At 59.4% G+C, this 18,156-nt stretch overlaps 3 protein-coding genes across 3 annotated transcripts in view; all 3 read right to left on the bottom strand.

The window, feature by feature from the left end:
- Positions 1 to 187: 187 nt before the first annotated feature.
- Positions 188 to 2,421, bottom strand: LOC128149117 (uroplakin-3b-like protein 1). The gene is made up of 6 exons (XM_052803945.1): positions 2,263 to 2,421; positions 1,651 to 1,803; positions 1,299 to 1,530; positions 1,133 to 1,209; positions 591 to 720; positions 188 to 474 (listed from the first exon to the last, which is right to left on the bottom strand). Exons 1-6 carry the CDS (start codon positions 2,306 to 2,308, stop codon positions 369 to 371), a joined length of 744 nt encoding a protein of 247 aa, XP_052659905.1. The 5' UTR covers positions 2,309 to 2,421; the 3' UTR covers positions 188 to 368.
- Positions 2,422 to 2,828: 407 nt separating this feature from the next.
- Positions 2,829 to 6,881, bottom strand: UPK3B (uroplakin 3B). Its single transcript, XM_052804036.1, has 6 exons — positions 6,804 to 6,881; positions 6,621 to 6,690; positions 4,113 to 4,262; positions 3,795 to 4,014; positions 3,279 to 3,692; positions 2,829 to 3,015 (listed from the first exon to the last, which is right to left on the bottom strand). The coding sequence occupies exons 1-6, from the start codon at positions 6,879 to 6,881 to the stop codon at positions 2,832 to 2,834; spliced, it is 1,116 nt and encodes a 371-aa protein (XP_052659996.1). The 3' UTR covers positions 2,829 to 2,831.
- A 1,192-nt stretch (positions 6,882 to 8,073) lies between these two features.
- The window catches only part of DTX2 (deltex E3 ubiquitin ligase 2), a 40,108-nt gene continuing 30,025 nt past the window's right edge, over positions 8,074 to 18,156 (bottom strand). The window contains 6 exon segments of the mRNA XM_052803580.1: positions 8,074 to 8,430; positions 9,060 to 9,149; positions 9,862 to 10,023; positions 10,111 to 10,269; positions 10,932 to 11,002; positions 11,974 to 12,018. Coding sequence (XP_052659540.1) covers positions 8,206 to 8,430; positions 9,060 to 9,149; positions 9,862 to 10,023; positions 10,111 to 10,269; positions 10,932 to 11,002; positions 11,974 to 12,018 — 752 coding nt within the window. The 3' untranslated portion in view covers positions 8,074 to 8,205.

The raw sequence follows: 18,156 nt of genomic DNA, 5'->3' as shown, positions 1-18,156 counted from the left end.
CGCATCCTGCCCTGGGCGGCAGCCATCCCCCACCCAGGGATGGGGCTCAGAGCCCTGCGTGGGGGCATGGGGACGGGGTCACGGGGCTTTTTCTGGGGGCTGCGGGAGGCAGTGAGGTTTCAGTGGGTGCCGTTCCCGGGGAGGGCACAAACAGGAGGCAGAGGCCGGGCGCAAAGCATGCGGAAAGGCCTTTAATCTCCCGCTCCATCATGGTTCCCCGGGGCCCCGGTCCACAGGGCAGCTCTGGCCGTGCCCCCACGGCGGCAGGCGTCGTGCCACCGACACCGGTGGCGCAATCGCGAGGGCACCCGAGGGTGCGCAGGTCGGCGGGAGCAGGCGGGGAGGCTGCGTGTGGCTGCGATGGGGGCTCAGAGCCGGGCGGCTGGCTGGTCGTAGACGTGGTGGGTGTTGTACCGCCGCACCGTCACCGCCTCCGGTTTGCTGAAGCTGCTGCTGCCGCCACAAGCATTCGAGCTGGGGAGGGAAGGGGGGGGTGAGGGACGAGGGTGGGGGCCGTGGGGTGCCAGTGTCACCCTCTGACACAGGTCCCACATCCCTAGCACCCATCGTGGCTCCTGGGTGGCACTCACCCACAGAAGACCAGCATGGCCACCAGGACGGCCAGCAGGATGGCGAAGAGGATGGAGAGGATGGAGGTGAGGGCGATCATGCCGGCGCTGCGCCCGCTGCCCGTGGTGGGGATGCTGCTGAGCTGCTGGGCTGGGGAGAGAGCGGGAGGGGAGAGAGGGGCACGTGCACCCCGAGGCAGCACAGGGGGCCCGGCCGGGGCACGGTGCATTTGTGGGCGATTGCAGCGTGCAATTGCACCGTGCAAATGCAGCGTGCAAACGCAACATGCAATGCCAGCGTGCAAATGCAATGTGCAATTGCAGTGTGCAAATGCAATGTGCAATGGTAGCGAGCAAACACAACGTGCCATCGCACGGTGCCATCATACCCCAGCAGGACCTGCAGCAACACCCTGCCTCAGTTTCCCTGGCTGCTCGCAGCAGCGCTGCGCCCCGAGCCGCCGGTGCTCAGCGTGCAGCCCCCCGGGACCACCCCGCACCCCCCAACACCGGACAGCTGCGGGATGATGCGACGGGCAGGACAAGCACCCCGGCAGCGGTACCTGTCCTCAGGGTGATGAGGTCCGACCAGGCTGTCTCGGCCACGGGGTTGGAATCCCTCAAGGCGAGGAACTTCACCCTGGGGTGGGAAGGGAGGTTGGCCACGGTCCCGCGAGCCAGGGGGGCTGCCGGCAGGGGTGGGGGGCATGTCCCCATAGGCAGGCTCACTGGTACGGCCCAGGACCGGGCAGGGGGCCGTTGCAGGTGGGTCTCGTGTTATCCTCGGCGCAGCTGGTCTCGCTGCCGACGCGCAGCACCGCGATCTCCCCGGTGGGTTTGGGGCAGGGGTAGTTGAGGAGGGTGGTGTTGAGGGTCATGTAGGCGAGGGCGCTGGTGGGGAACTTCTGGAACTCTCTCTCGGGGGACCCCGGGCTCACGCTGCTGTTGAAGTTGCGGACGGCTGCAGGGACAAGGACAGGGATGAGGAGGGACCCCGGGGCGGGGCGGGGGCGCACGGGGAGCCCTGAGCACACCCCTGCCCGGGGCTGCTCCCCCCGGGGCCTCGCCACATCCCACCTACCCTTGGGGACGGCCACCACCAGCCAGATGACGACGTCATCTTGCAGGTTGGTGAAGACGCAGCGGGGCTGCTCCAGTGTGAAGGTGGAACTGGTTGTCAGGCCCCCCAGGGTGGGGCTGGCCATGCTCAGTTTGGGTTTGTACGGGATCTCTTCTGCGGTGAGAAGCCAAGGGGGGGGAGATGTGCAGTGGAGGGGTGTGAGACCCCCACTGCAGCCCCCGGACCCGTGGCTCCGTCAGCTGCAGCAGTACTGGGGGCTCGGCGTGGGGACGGGGACAGGAGGGAGCTGACCCCCGCGATCCTGGCTGTGGGACCCCCGCTCCCCTCCTGCCCCCGCATTTTGGGCTCAGACACAATGTGTTTCATGCGAAGAGGAAGCGAAGACACCCCCGTGCCACCCCCCGGGAAGGGACATCCCTGCGAGACCCCCCCAGAGGACCCCACGCTGTGCCAGCAGACCCAGGAAGGTGACACCAGGGATGCTAGCTAGGGGTGACACCCAGAATAGCGGGGGGCATCAGCTGCCCTGCACCTCCAGGCTCCGGGGACAACCCTCGCAAGCAGGGGACAGCGGGGACCCGCAGCCCAGCCCGACGGCGTTGGCGGACTCACCCAGGCCGTGGGCCATCGCTAGGAGCGGGAGAAGCAGCAGGAACATGGTGCGGGCGCCTGGATGCCAAGGGTGGGAGTGCGGGTGGCCGGGTTCTGCGTCCTTGCGGGGAACCTACCTGTGGCCGCCAACCGCCCACATTCCTGCGCCAGCCCCGTGGCAAACAGGTTGGGCTTGTTTCCCCAGGGAGCATTTCCTATGCCTGACTGCCTGCCTGGAAGGCGTGCTGAGAACTGCCACGCTCGTGACACTGGCACACAACAATCCTCACCCAGGCAGTGGGGCAGAGAGTGCCACCCCAGGGTGATGCCCCCCTCGGGGGTCCCCGCAGACCCCACCGGTGCCAGCATGTGGCCCCCCCTGCTACCAAATGCCGCCAAACCGAGGCCCTGGGTGGTGTGGGGGGACCCGGTGCCCCTATCCTCCGCAGGTCCAGCGCTTCGTGGCCGACATCGGGGGCCTGGTAAACACAGCACCAAGCTGGTGCGTGAGCGGGGTGGCAGGCAGAGGAGGGGGTGCATCGTCCCACAGCCGGGCAAGGAGGAGGCAGTTGCAGATGTAAAGTGAGAGTTTACTCGGCAGGACAGGGACCGGGAGGCCGGGGGGCAAAGCAGCCCAGCCCCGGGGGGCTGCACCTGCAGCCGGGGGGCAGGGGCTGGGGCAGGGCCGGGGGGATGTGGTGGGTCCTGTAGGACCTGTGGGCGAAGGTGCCGGTCCCCGAATCCCGGCGGCACAGGGACCTCCACGCCTCGGTGCTGCAGGGAGAGACAAGCAGAGGCGTCAGGCGGGGTCCGCGGGGCTCTGCCGGCCCCCCCGCACCGACCACGGCCGAGGGGCCCTTTCTCCCCGCCAAACCGTGACAAATCCCCGATTTAAGCAAAAAAAGGCTTTTAAAATCTTCAAAACATCTCCATAGCTCCATCTCTTTGCCGATGGGACCGAGGAGGGGGGTGTTCTCCCAGGGCGCCCCGTGGACGCGTCCCCCCACCCCGAGCACGTCCCCGCGCAGCCCCCGTACCCCACGGCGCCGAGCACTGCCGCGGCCAGCACGGTCCCCAGGCTGGCGAGGATGGAGGTGATGACGACCACGTCGCTGCCGCGGCGCGCGGGCGCGGGGTCGATGGTGCTCGGGCTGCCGGCTGGAAGGAGGCGGGATGAGGGATATGGGGGGGACACAGGGGGCTCAGGGATGGTGCGATGGAAAGGGGAGGGATGGGGCGGCCGGGGGAGATCGAGGACCGCTTCTGCCCTCTGGGTTTTGGGGTGACGGCATAGGGCCGATACCGTGCCACGTGCCGGCACCCCATCCGGGCAGGTGCAGGGGACTCGCGGGGGGACGGCAGTGCCACCGGTACCTCTCCGCAGGAGGATGGGGTCGGACCACCTCGTCTCTGCTTTGGGGCCCTGGCAGCCCATCACCAGGAACTTCACCCTGCGGGACAGGTACGGCAGTGACACCGGTGGGGGACGAGCACACCCTGGGTGGGGAATTACCCCAGCCGGCACCTGGGGGGATCCGTCCCTCTGGCCTTACCTGTAGGGCCCCGGGGAGGGCAGGGGCCCGTTGCAGGAGTCACAGCCACCCTGGTCCGCACATGCCGTGTCGCCCCCAACCCTCAGGACGGCCGGGCTCGGTGCCGAGCAGGCGTATGCGTCCGCTGCCATCTCCAGCGTCATATAGGAGCGGGCGGTGGGCAGCCGCTCGTACAGGGGCACATCGGCCCGGGATGGAGGGTTTCTGAAGGCGTCCGAGGCTGTGCGGCACAGATGGGGGGGGTGAGCAGCCGCGGTGAGGGTCCCCCACGTCCCCCCGCCAAGGCGGGGAGCACGTGCCGGAGCAGCAGGCGCTCACCGTTGGCGAAAGCCACCACCAGCCAGACGGCATCGGAGGCATTGGCATGCCGGTCGAAGACGCAGCAGGGCCTCTCCAGCGCGAAGGTGGTTGCGGTGAGCTTCCCCGGCAGTGCCGCGGGGGGCACGCGGGGCACGTAGGGCAGCAGGGCTGGGGGAGCCGGCGGTGAGCGGGGGGGACCTCGTGCTCCGCACCGCTCAGTAAGAGCCTGACCCCAGCCGGCATCCACGCTGAGCAACACGAACGCCAGTGCCGGCACAGCGGGGCCTCACGGGGTGCCGGCGGTGCCAGCACCAGGGGGACAGCACTGGTGTGGGGACCCCCCAGTCATGCCCGGCCTCATAACCCCCTCCCTGGCACACACACCTTTGAAAGACCCACGGGGAAAACACCTCGCAGCCCCACCGAGCCCCCCGTCCCCCCAGGGGATTCACCCAGGCCCGCGGCTGCGCCCGTCCCAGCCAGCGCCAGCAGCACCCGTGGCAGCTCCATGGTGTCGTCCCGGTGGGGCTGGACGTGCTGCCCTGCTCCGCTCACCCCGTCCCACTGCCGAGGGGACGAACCGCCCCGTGAGCCCCCACCGCAGGGACCGCCTGTCCCGAGGTGCCAGACCCTCCCAGCCCTGCATTCCTGCACCGGCTCTGCCGGCCCGGCAAGACCCCGCAGGCAAAGGGGGCTGGCTGCACGTCTCGGATCACCAGCTGGTCCCAAACCCCCCCGGTGAGCCGCCCCACTGGAGCCCAGAGCTGAGGCACCAGAGCGGGCTGCAAGGATGCAGGGCACAAGCCTGCGATGTGAAAGGGTAAACTGAGGCACAGAGGAGACTGGAGCCATGTCAAGGATGGGTTGGCAGGAGCCAAAGTCTTTGTCGGGGATATGGGGGCAGCTGGGCAAGTTGTCCCGCACCCCCATTCACCCCACCAAGACTTGACTCCCTGCAGGTGCCTCGCGCCCACCCGGCCCCCAGAGCCAGTGCGAGGGGTGAGCCCATGCCCGGCTGGTTTTGGATGCAGCCAGCCTTGCCCCAAGGGCAGGGAAGCGCTCCGGAGCCATCACACCCTGAACTCGCCCAAATCCTCAAGTGTTTAAGGCAAACAGTCCCACCCAGCACCAGGGGCATGCAGGCACCCAAACTCCAGGGCCACCCAATGCTGACATTTCCCCATCCATCCTTCCCCCTCGCTGGCAGCGGAGCCGGGCCATGGCCCCCCTCCCTGGGGAAAGGGTCCCCAAGCCCTTGGGAGGAGGCCAGGCTCAGTGACCCTAGAATGGGAGCTGCCCCATGGCTTGGGAGCCCCCCACCGCTGCACGCCCCCGCCAGCTACTCTCCATGCAGAGCGATTTGAGTGCTCCTTCTCCGGTGTTTGCCAAGGGCAGCGGCTGCCCATTCCTGCGTGGGAGGGGACTTCCCCCCCTTCCCGAAGAGGCCGGGACCACAACTTCAGATTAAGTGGAAATGGGGCATTCAAAGATTACACGGTCCAGCTGCAGAGGGGAAAAATCAGGCGCAGCTGCAGCCTCCATCCCTCCTCCCGTCCCTGCCTTATTCCCCTCTTCCAACCCAGCAATACCTGCCCCGGGGTCCGCAGATGCCCACAGGGACATGCCAGCCCCCCACCTGCCACCCCAGAGCCCTCCTTCCCGCTCCCCGGCAGGATGCCAGCGGCCGGCTGAGGGAGGCAGGATGACACAGGGGGACAGTGAGTCACAGTTTCAGCTGCCGGTACCCGCTACTGGGACACGGGGCCAGCATACCTGCGGGGTCAAGGCTCGGCTAATAATAACCACCCCGCTGCAAACAGGCTTGCGCTGCAGGGGGAAGGGAGAAACCCCCACCCTGGGTCTCCAGCCAGGGCCAGGGGGACCCAAATCTTTTGGTCAGACCTGTCCAGTAGCACTATTAAGCACTTATTTTAGGCCCTGTCCCCTCCCGGCTCCAACCAGCACCACGGCATCGCAGTCATGCTTTTGCCCCACGCTGCTACCGCTGCCCCAGGGCAGAGAGGGAACCAACTTCAAAGCATCTCCCTGTGCAGCAGTGCCCGAGCACCAGGCTCTGCTGCTTTCCACCCCTTTGCCGCCTGCATCCCCCTGCCGCAGGGGGTAAGCCGTCTCAGGCTCAGCACGGACACGGCCAGGATTTTAGGAGATGCCTCATGTCCTCGTGGCAGAGGACGTGACAGGCAGGGATGAGCCGCTGAGCCTGGCCAGCTCACGCCGCGGTGCCCCAGCCCTGGACCAGCCCAGACAGGGGGAGGCTCGAGCTGATTGACGCACATGAGCATCTGCCAAAGATGCCTTGGGCAACGCTCAGCAGGAAATTCTTGCTTTGTACAGGGCTGGGTGAACCCTGCTCAATTTTTGCTTCAATTGTTTTGATTGCTGGAAGAACGTGATCTGGGGATACAAAGCTGAGGTTTAAACTCAAAACCTTCCTTTCGCAACCAGGGCGGGAGAGGAGCAGACACAGCCCATTTTTGTAGAGCTCAGCAACACACAGACACATACCTGCTCCACGCAAGCAGCTTCCATTCTTGCAGCATCCCCAAACTTCCCTGGATGTTTGAGGGTCTTCTCCCTAGAGCCTGCAGCAAGAGAGTAACCAGGAGGCTGCAAGCACAAGATAGACGCCGGGGAAAGCTCCAGCCCTTGACAGCTCTGAAAATCCTTTCGTTTGTATATTGGCATGACAAAATTGCCCCTCTGCTGGTCCAGGACATGCTGGTCCCAGGAGGATGCCAAGACAGAGCTACCACGGAGCATGGCCATGTCCCGGATCTCCCAGGAAGGAGGTAAAATGGCAGATGGCACCAGGGCCTCTGGTGTGCCAAAGGGATTTAATGTGGGCAGAGCTCCAGGGACTTGCAGCTGGTGGCCACAGGGAGGGGAACAGCGAGAAACAGCTCTTAGAAAGAGCTTCAGCTACCAGGTGACAAGAAGCCTGGGGACAACGTACAGCAAGGCCACCAGGACTAGGGCAATATCCCCTCAGCAAGGTGCTAGCACTCGTAACAGGCAGAGTTCATGGTGCGGGACTGTGCTCCCGCCCGGAGAGCATCCCTGCGAGCATCCCTGCATAGCTGCCACCACCGCCCAGCTGGCAGCAGAGCCGGGGAGGAAGGTGGCCCGTCACCGCCTGGTGGCACCAGCACTCCCTGCAGCAGCAGCAGCACAAAGCACAACAGCCTCCTCCCTACAGAGCCTTCGCCGGGCACCAACAGCCCCAAACTACTGCCATTTCACCTGAGAGAAGGCGAAAAGAGGGGCAGGTCCTGCCCGAAGGGCTTCAGGGAGGATGGCAGCTCACAGCAAGAGCAGGGGGTTGCGACTTCCCTCAGGATGGACACTGCCTGGTCACCTCTGCTGGCACCGTGCCCACGGACCACCAGGCTCCCGTGGGCGAAGCACTGACAGGCTGCAATCCCTGACCCCTGGGATCAGTGCCCCGTGTCCTGCCCCTGCAGAGATTTGTGTCCCTCCAGCAGAGCTGAGCTTTCCTTCCTTTCTCCTGGCTGGATCGAGTGTCCCCAGCTCTGTGGAGCAGGCTGGTCCCCCAGAGAGGGCCACCGAGAGGGGAGGCACCCCAAGCCATCAGGCAGCTTGAAGGCAAAGCAGCGACTCGCTGTGGAAATGAAGTGTTTATTACAACCAAGCAGAGATACAGGGGCAGGAGGGAGGAGGCTTCGCTCTAAGAGGCGCCTCAGAGACGGGGAGCTGCAGTGTGCCAGAGGGAGGCCTTCGCTTGCTTTCCAGATGGTCTAGTGGGAACAAGATGCTCTCCTCTCCCCATCCTGTCCCCAAGCGTTACTAGGACAAGGTCCTCCCTTCACAAGGGGATCTGTCACCTCAGGACCACTGTCCCAGCTGGTCCTGGCTGCAGCCATCAACCCCACCCAGAGAGGCAAGCACAATTTCTACAAAAATATCCTTTCCTCCCAAAAAAGACACTGTGAAGAGCAGGCAGGGTTTCCGCGGTACAGTGTTATTGCTCAGTGTGACAGGCGGTCAGACACAGGAACTTAAGGCAACAGGAATAAGTGCACTAGGTGGGCTCCCCGATGCGTGCACGGCACAGCCGGGACCCCATCCCAGCTCATTGTCTCAGGCAGTCCTCGGTGACACCCTGCGCGGCCAGCTCCGCCAGCACATTGTCCAGGTAGTTGGGGTCAGGGTAGCCGTGGCCACTCAGGTTTGTGTCCATCTCAGTCTTGTGGTGGATCTCATTCCACACTACCGTGTTGCTCTCACCGGTTGTGCTGGAGGTGCCCACTGTGAAAATCAGGCGTCTCTTCCAGGCCACCCTCAGGAGCTCCAGGACCTGGAGATGGAAAGAGAAAAACCAAAGCTGGCCTTCAGCAGCTAGGAGACTTGAGCCATGAAAGCAGCTTGCCAGAAGCTTGACAACCTAAATCCCTGCTGTAGCAGGAGGAAACCAAAGATCCCAGCATCAGAAGGGATCTTCCTCACCTCTTAGTTACCCATGTGATTCCCCTGATGGGAAGGACCATTCCCTACACATGCTGGTCTTCCAGGACTTGAAAAATACCAGCACGAGTTGAGGCAAACACCCAACCAGAGGAAACAGGGATTGGAAGAGCCAGCAGCTGGACTTTCCAAGCTCAGCGGTTCTCAGTGCAAACCGTTGTAACTGCATAACCCAAGATAGGCCACGAGTGTCTTCCCAAAAAGATCAGATGGGATTTTGTTTAATAAAAGGATGAAGGAGAACAAGTCTTCACAGTTAAAGCTGTGAAGAAGCACCAAAGATCTTCATGGGCAGAGGGATTACAAATACACCTAAGGAACAAACAGCAGGGACAACTACCAAGAATAGCTGGTTAGCATCATGGGGACAGCTCCCAAAAGCGACCCTGTTGGGCTGATCCACCAACATAGGGCCAAGGGACAACCTGAGAAGGGTCATGTTATCAGGGTGTGATACCTTACCTTTCTGCCCTTCTCGTTGTCTGGTAGATAACAATAGCGAGGAAAGCCTCTTGCTGTGTATGGCATCCCAGGGTTGGGGTGCTCAGGGCCCTACAATAGATGAGACATATTTGGCATGGACACGTCTATCTTCATATGAATTGGACAATCCCTCAGCAGCAGGATTTAGGATCAGCAGCAGGATTTGACATGGGCCCATCTCAAACCAGCTCTTCCATGTAAAAGGAGCAAGGTATTGCTGATGATGAGTATGAGGTATCTGCCTTGTTCTTATGGGACATACGAGTATTGTGGGTCCTCCAAGAGCGGTCTCATGCTGGGATACAAAGCCAGCTCTTCAGATTACTTAAATTCTGGTGGGAGGCAGCCCCAAACCAGAGCTTTTTCCACGTGGTCTGATGCCACCCTAAAAAGACCACCCAGCTCAAACCTTTGCAAGCTCACTGCAACCACTGAAACCTCAGACGTGGGTCGTGAAACCAGACATTGGGATCTCTCCCACCTTGTGAGCATGGGCCAAGTCTCCTCCCTGCTTCATGCAGACATTAGTCTTTACTGCAGGTGAAAGGCTGTTGTAGACCCTGGGGCCACTCTCAAAGAGGGAAAAGATCTTTCATGGAGGAGACCCAAGTCACTCATACATTGAAGAACAGCCAGTGCAGCTGCTGGCTCGAGGCACCTTAGGCTGCTCAGTGAAGGGCTGCCAGCAGATACTGTACTGGATCCCAATACCTTCTGGGAGGGTCTCGCAGTTTGTGCTATCTTAACAGCAGCCGTACCTGCGAGCATGCTGTGCACTCACCTGAATGCCTCTGCTGATGTGATACACAATCTGGATTGTCCCACAGTCCTTGTGGCCAGGGAGGGACTGGGGGAAAGTGGAGACCTCCATCTTCCCTTTGGGCTGAGTACCAGTTTTCTCTCCGTAGATGGTTTTACAAGAGGGGCACTGCAAACTCCCATCCTACAAGGAGAGAGAAGCAGGCATCAGAGCTCCACAGCTGAGTCACCCGGGCATAAGGGACCTGGTGGGGATGGGCCAGCTTGGTACCTTGTTCCCGTTGGAGTACATGGCCAGCATGCAGAGCATGTGGAAGGAGTGCTGGCAGTTTGTCAGACGACCAACTGTCTCTGGCTTGATTGTGCTGCACTCGCATGCATCGCCATAACCTGAGGGGGAGGACAGCTTCTCCATGCAGATGATACAGTCCTAGAGTCCAAGACAGAAAGGAGAAAACCACTGTGTAGTGCGAGCATAGGCTGATCGTAATGACTGACCCACCAAGGAAGCGATCAAGATGCTTCAGGAAGGTTTGCCTTCAACTTTAATCCCTTCCTTTGAGGTTTAAGGGCACAGAGACAGGTTTCCTTATCTGGCTGGTATTGCCCCACTCCACCACCTCCTGGACAGCACAGGAAGAGAGCTGCCATCAGTCAGAGGGGATGAGTGGGAACTGAGTATGGTTATGTCCTGCTCCTCTACCGAGCAGCTCCAGTGCAGGGTTTTGATCTCTGTAGTTTTGACCTCTACGAGCACTGAGAAGAGACCAAAGCCAAACTCCCTCCCTCCACCCCAGGCCCTGCAGCCAGCTCCAAGGGAAATGGGGAGGCATTGCCAGGCTTAGCTATTGAACCCACACTGTGCTTTCTCCGTCACAGTCCTCTGACGAGGACAAGTCACCAGTTATCACATGTGGGCTTCAGGCAGTGCTGAAGCCTCTCCATCTAGCGTCAACAGTGCCACTGCAAGCAGCAGTATCTACCACATAGGATGCCCAAGGAAGGATGGTCCTCAGGCATCGCCATGATTTTCACAGCACCCCAGTTGAACAGGCCACTGGGCAAGCCAGGGTTGCTTCACTGTCCTCTCACCTCGTCAGCAGGAGTGCCCTTCAGCTCTTCCAGGTACTTCTTCACCACTGCTTCTGGCTCGGTTGGTGTTGCTGCACAAGGAGAGAGACAAGAAAAAGAGAAGAAATCAGACACGACATGAGATATGATGAGCACGTGCAGGGTGAGCTAGAGAGAAGGGAGACAAGCAAGTCACTGGCCAGGACGCCAAGGAGAAAGGTTAGGGTTAGAGGGGGAGAAGAGGCTGCTCCAACTGATCCCTACACACCCTGCAAAGGCTTTGCTATCAGAAATGACTACCACTCGGACCGTGAGTGCTGCAGATGGGAGAACCCACTGCCAGATGTTGGTGCCCTGTGCCATACACTTAGGGTCTGCCTGCAGCTGCTGCACTCCAGTTCTCCCCACGTACCCCAAATGACACCAGCTGGGTCCCAGATGGACTTTCTTTGTGCATACCAGAGGCCAGCTAAGATCAAACTCAACCCAAGGATGCTATGGTCTCCATGGGAGAGAGGATTACATCATCTGTGTTGTCAAAGGAGAAAAGGCATTCCCACATAGCCCCAGCTGGCACCTGACAAGGAGACCCAACAATACACTAAGCTTCAGGTCCTCTTTTGAGTACGGTAGAACGAGCCTCACATCCTTAACACAAAACAGTGTCCTCTCTCTTGAGCTTCCACATACTCATATGCAGCAAGACACAGTGCAAGTTACAGGGTATATAAAACAAACCAGCTTTCTAACAGGTACCCTGTTTGCAGCACATGGCACCGTTATCTTCTCATTTTCCTAAACAGAGTCCCTGGTCCCCATCCACCTAGGCATGGGCACCCGAGCAGCCCACCAGCAACGGCAGCCCAGTCCCCTCGGAGGTGTTATGGGATTAAGCAACAAACATCACACAACCTGGAGCCAGTTACCGCTGGGAGCATCAGCAGACACCTCAACTCCCAGCCCAGCCTTTTTGAGCTGCCCAGCAAGGCTTGGCTTAAGCCAGTGAGCATCGCACACCTCCGCACGGCGCCCAGCCCCGGGTGAGAGGAGTTGAGCTCCTTACCGGTCATCAGGCCCGTCACGGAGGCTGCCAGGCTCTTCCACCAGCCTAGGAAAGGAAACATTTGCACAAGTGACTTTATGACTCCACCTGGCAGGAGGCAATACAGAGATCTGTCACTTGGCCTGGGGGAAACCTTGCCCTTCCTTCCTCAATCTGCTTCTGGGGGAGATCAGGGGAAAGCAGTGCTGTGCCAAACGGGCTGGCAAAGGCGTAGCTCTTCCTTTGCCGTTCTCCATCCCAGCCCTGACTGGCCGGGATGGAGAGCGGGGAGCAAAGGAAATGCTAGCAGCAGCAAGACAGGCCACAAGCATCTGTGCCCAACACCCCAGAGCCTCACAAGGGAGTTGTACTCCCTCTCTGCCCCAAAGAGCTTTGCTCTTAAGCTCGTTTCTAAGCCACTGTAGGACATTGACTGTGCTTTAGCACAGAGAGTACTGCTACTCCAAACTCCATGCTCCCAGGCAGACACAGAGCATCACCACGTGCAACAGCTGGGCATCAGAGCTGTAGCTGTACCTGCATGACACACACCTTCAGCTCTCCCCCTCACTGTAGTGCTTTCAAGGAAGATGGAGGGTTCACAAGCATTGCCTCTGTGGTTGAAAAAGCTGGGCATCAAGAGATAGCCACACTGGAGCCAGCAACAAGCTGTTTTGCCACCCCAAAAAAGCAAAGTCCGTCACCAGCAGGAAGGGGTGGGTGCTATTTTCTAGATAGCTACTTTCCATGATAGAGGCAAACATGGTGAAGCAGAAGGGAAGGACTACTCACACGCCACAGGTGTCATTAAACAGGCAACGACCTGGATGGCACAGATCCTGTATCACAGAGGAGCCCCTCATTCCCCTGAACGCCAGCTCTGCAAGCGGCTAGTGCTATGGGGGCACCTTGACAGAGAGCACTTGGTCACCCTGCAGCACAGACAGCTGGGTGAGATGCAACCAGGGAAAAGATGCCTTTTCACTGCAGAGAAGCTAGCTCGGGGCAACGGAAGAGAGTGAGGCAGAACACTAACGTGGGTGGAAAATCATTTAGCTAAGGAAGACTGATGAACTGGGAGTTGGACTCTTGTAAATGAAAACACAGTCATTAAGATGAGTTATTTTCAGAAGGGGATTCCTGACCATTCTGAAACACATGATTTGTGGCACCGGTAGCAGGAGGAAGGGATGACTGAGCACACAGAGCAAGACAAGGAGCCCAGGAGGTGAAGGGATGCTCCCTCAACGTGCGAGTGCTGGGCAGAAGGAGAGATGCGTGACTTCTCAGGCAGAGCAGGGCTGTGAGGATCACCCTCTAGAGACCCCCAGCCAGGAAGGTGGTAACAGGATAAAACAAGCATTAAGCCAAAGAGCAACACGGAAGCAGGTGTTTTCCACTTCAGGGGCATGCCAAAATCCCCTGGAAAAGCATTTCCAAGAACTGCCACAAGAAGAGCAGGAGACAAACAGGAACCTGGGCAAGCCTCAGCCTTCCAGCACTCAGGCCAAGAGCTCAGCAGTGCCAGGAGCTGCTTCAAGGCCTCATCACCAGATCTCACAGGGAACGCAGCTCCTTGTGTTGTCTTTTCCAAAGGAGAGAAACGGGTCCAGAAATCCTCTCTGCTGGGACCTTGCTCGCACACAGTGGACCAAGAACTGCCAGCCAGGAACAAGTCACGAGGGGATGCGATCAGTCTGAACTGTCTCAGCTCACTGTTGGAGCTCAGCATTTATGGTGCCTGAAGCCCTCCCAGCTGAGTGTTCTGTGATGTTCCCACCCAGGCTGGCAAACACAGGGTGGCACTTTCCATGCGTGGCGGCTGGAACCAAGCTCCGGTTTGCAACCGCAAGAGACCTTCATGGTCACACAGGAGATAGAGGCTTCAGGTTCTTCTCTGCAGGTTTTGGAGATGACCGTGTGAGCAGGGCTAGCTGCTACCCACGGTAGCATGAGTACCCGATCACGATGAGCACCATGGTCTCATTCCTGAGGATCCCATGCTGCCTGCCAGACAGACCACCAAGTCCTTCTCCATCTGAACTGTGCTTTCCAGGTGGCTCTTTTTGAAGTGACCTTCTTGTCTCCTCTGGCTATGGGCTGAAGAAAACAATGCCAAAAAGATGCACAGACAAAGTGGTGAAGACAGCGAGGGAAACGAGCAGAGAGGGTGTGTTACACCAGCAGCAATGCCTGCCCAGTACTTGGCAGGATGCCCCAGCTCACCTGCTCCCACCTGCACAGCAGATCTGAGCAGCTTTAGAGCAATTCACATCGTTCAGGATGGTGGAGGACGCTCCTTCCCTGCAGCCCCTGCTGTGCATTTCTCTTGCTGTTGACTTTCCTTCCTCTGTAGCAGCTCAGAGAAACGAAGAGATGACTTGCCCAAGAACTGGCCAGGCTCATTTAAATCAAATCAATGAAAGGAGACAAAAATCCTGGCGCAGAGCTGGGTAAAAGCGAGGACAAGAAAGCTCTTGCAGAGTCTGTGGGGTACAGTAGTGATTCTGGGCAAAGCAAATGGCATTACACCACCTCAGCAGCTGGCATTAGGATGGAACTGGGGGCAATCAGACAGGCAGAAGAGGGCGATGCAGCCCTCAGCCATCCTTAGGGAACCCAGGCCTGATGGGTTTGCATTGTGGCATCTCTGATTTGTTCCTGTCACTTTGCTGTGATAATGCTCTGATGCATTTAGATCCACCAAGGTTGCCTGGAGAGAGAAAGGGCTGGCGAGCCCAGATGCTTTAGAAAAATCTGTCCCCAGCTGCAAGTATTTGAATGTCCAGTCCCAAGGAAGCCTTTTAATGCTAAGAACTTAGTTTCAGCAAGGGCAGTGAAGCCCACACAGCCTTCCTTGCCTCTGAAGAGAGATTATTCCTTGGGCAGACCAGCACATCTGGCAGGCCACATCCCAGCAGCACAGGGCAGGAGCTAGAAGGCGGCTGGGAGGCACGAGCCACATATGCTTCAGCGCATGAATCACTTCCTTACTGGACCATTTGCTCCATAAAAGTGTTTGCCTGCAAATCTTTGTTCTAGCCATCCCTTGGGATCATCAAGCCTGTTCAGTCCCCAGAGTTTTCTGGATTCAATAGTGGATTGAAAATGCAATAGCAGAATCGACTGATGCCGTTTATCACCAGCTGGCCTAATGCTGTGCTATTGATTTATCTGGGATGTAAAGGAATGTTTACCATTCTTTCATTTACAAAGAGAGGAATAACAATTTTTTTTTTTTAATGCTTCCCCTTCCTCCCTGTAGATAGTAAGTTGCTTGCTGAAGCAAGGGCTTTCCATGGGCAACATTTAACAGATGTATTTTGAATCCTTGCTCGGCAACCAAATGCTTGCAGCAGTAACATGCCTCCTTCTGTATCCCAAAATGAGCCATATGGTTAGCAGCAGACTCTTTTTTCTGATACCCTATGCAGGCCAGACACAGGTTGTTTCTAGTTATTGTCACGGACAGTCACCCAACTCTTATCACCTCTGCCCTGTGCTCCCTGAACTTGCAAAGGCTGGACCTATTGGCCTCAAGCCCCAGGAGGGCTGTCCAGAGATCAGGAAGGTGAGAGATTTGGTGTTAAAAACAGGTTTCTCCACATTTAGCATTTCAGCAGGATAACCAAGCGACCAGGCTGCTCTGGTCATGACACAGAGCATCCCTGTTATTGCAGCCTGTCTCCTTCAGCAGATTGCCCATGGGAACAGCGAGCTCCCTCGACTATGAGGGGCTCCCTATCCCACCCATCCCATAGGCACTGGCACGGTCCGCCGACCCAGCTGCAGATGGACAGACATACAGGGAGCAAGCAGAGTCAGCTGGGATTACTCCCCTTGCCCAGCCAGATCCTGTCCTGCTTGGCAGGGAAGGATGAGCACGCTTATCTCCTCTCCCTCCGTACCGCAGCACTCCGCACGTGACTGCCCATCCCAGAGAGGACGTGCGGGGAAACCTCCAAGCCAGGGGAAAAGCGGACAGCGATCCCATCAGCTGAGAGGGTAACAAGTGGCACACCAGACCCAAACCACCACCTCCTCCCTTCAGTCCCCCCAGGGGCCCTGGGAAGGCAGGGGAGCCCTGTGGTGGCTGGCTCCATGCCCGAGCAGCACGGCAGTGCTCGGAGAGAGCCGGACAAGCCACTCGCCTCCCTCCCGGACAGCCGGCGGGGTCTCGGCCCGCTCCGAGTGCACAGTCAGCGGTGCTGGCACGAGGCAGCGGCTGCAGCAGCCCGCGGAAGCGCAGCGCCGTGCCAGCCGGTGGGAAGGCAGCGCTGATCCGTCAGGACGGCAGACGCTGCCAGGCCGTGTGCCAGCACCGATAGTGCAGTGCCTGCCTGGAGACTACGGTTTCCCTGAGACCTGCGGCACCCACAGCACAGCAGTCGTCTGCACCGCAGACATCATTGCCAGAATGGCAACAACGTTAACGAGTCCTGACTAATTAGTGCCTTTGTTTAACATAACCCAGCTATTCACCAAGCTGGCTGAAATTCCATCAATGCTGCCTCAACCCGTGTGGGGCCACGGTAGGAGCAGAAGGGAGCAAGAAGGGGCTCGCTGGGGCACGGGTACGCTGCACCCACCACCACCTCTTTTGGCACCAGCTGGCTGTAGTCAGCACACTGACGGGCCAGCTCCTGGATGCACAGCTCTCACTAGAGCTCTCCATAATGGAAAATCCTAGCGGGGTGTGAGAGGGCAAAGGGCACGTTATGCAGAAATTCAGGGCACAAAATGGGCCCATCTCTGCCTATTGGCAGCTTCAGGGTCTGTAAAAGGAAATAGAACAGTCTGGCTGTAAGTCAGGCTCAGTACTTTCACTGCAGAGCAACGCTTCTAAGCCCAGAGGGGTGTTGTACAAACACAGCCTGTTCCTAAGAGGGACCGAGTACTCTCTTCATCCCACAAGTCATGCACTCTGCAGGACTAGGATCCCTGCCCCCAGCAAAGGGGATCCCGCTTTCTAAAATGAGGGGGAATTTCAGCAATCTAAAATGTAGAAAGGCACCCCAGCATTGAAAAGGGCAGAGCTGGCAAAGTCTCCTCTGCAGCACATCCTGAGCAGGGCGAGGACGGCTGGGACAAATCCTGCCATGCCAGATGGGAGAAGGAGCTGCTTGGTGCCCCATCCCCAGACACTGTCCCATGCCTCCTGCTGCTGTCCCCTCTCTGCTCCTCCAGAGGTGTCCTGGCCCCAGCAGGTGGCATCGGTGAGCTGGCAGGGAGGTGGCAGCCTGGCTCTCCGGGCTGGCACTGGGCACAGCCCTGGGGCTGAGCCAGCTGCCCGGACACCCCCGGGGGCCAAGGCCGGTGCCAGCCCTGCCCCAGCACACCCAGCCTTTGGCCAAGGTGCGGCTCAGCAGCCCTGGCAGGCAACACGCGTGTGCTCTCGGGTGCTGCCGCAAGCGCTGAGGAACCAGCATCTCATGGAGGAAGAGGTGTTGCTGATGGGGTGCGTAACACCCAGCACGGCTACAGCCACCCCTCCGATCTCCCGGTGGACACCTCACACGGTGTGTGTTGCTCTCACCCCCCCCAGCCCATGTCCCATCCTCCCCCACCGCCCCGCTTCATGCTCTGCATTGCTGCTCTCCCCGCCCTGCTCAGAAGTCACAAGACATATCCTCCTATTAACACTACACCCTTGCGAGCATCCTGGTTGCTTGCACCCGCATCTCCTCCATGCCAGGGAGGGGCTGGATGCTGCGAGCGGTGCAGAGCCTGGTACCAACAGACCCCACCGAGGAGAAGCCAGCAGCCAGCCGCGCTGCCGGGTGGGGGGACCGCAGAGGAGCAGGGCTGTGTGTTTGTGGCCACACCTTACCCTAAATACAGCTAGTTTCATGTCATTAACCAGCAGCAGGTGACCAACACCAATGGCAGGCCTGGCCCTGTTTTTCGGGCTCCTCCAGCGACAGGGACAAGGCAATGCCTCTGCAGGAGGGCCTGGCCTCTCTGCAGCTCTTTCAGCACTGTTTCCAGGGCTGCCCCACCACCCAGCCCTCATCCCCAGCTGCAGGGGGCTGCATGGACACTGCCCGCACCGGGAGTGAAGTGCCAGGGGCCGCATTACCCCGCTGCCTTGCCAGCTCCCTCTGTGGAGCGAGATCCTCACCCAGCCCCTCTCCCACCCACCTCCGCGCAGCTCTTCTCCTTCACCTCCCATTTTCCTTCGCTCCTCCTGTTCTTCGCTGCTTC

Source organism: Harpia harpyja, chromosome 12 (assembly GCF_026419915.1).
Source record: "Harpia harpyja isolate bHarHar1 chromosome 12, bHarHar1 primary haplotype, whole genome shotgun sequence".
Taxonomy (NCBI): Eukaryota; Metazoa; Chordata; class Aves; order Accipitriformes; family Accipitridae; genus Harpia; species Harpia harpyja.
This window is presented reverse-complemented; position numbering and strand designations above follow the sequence as displayed.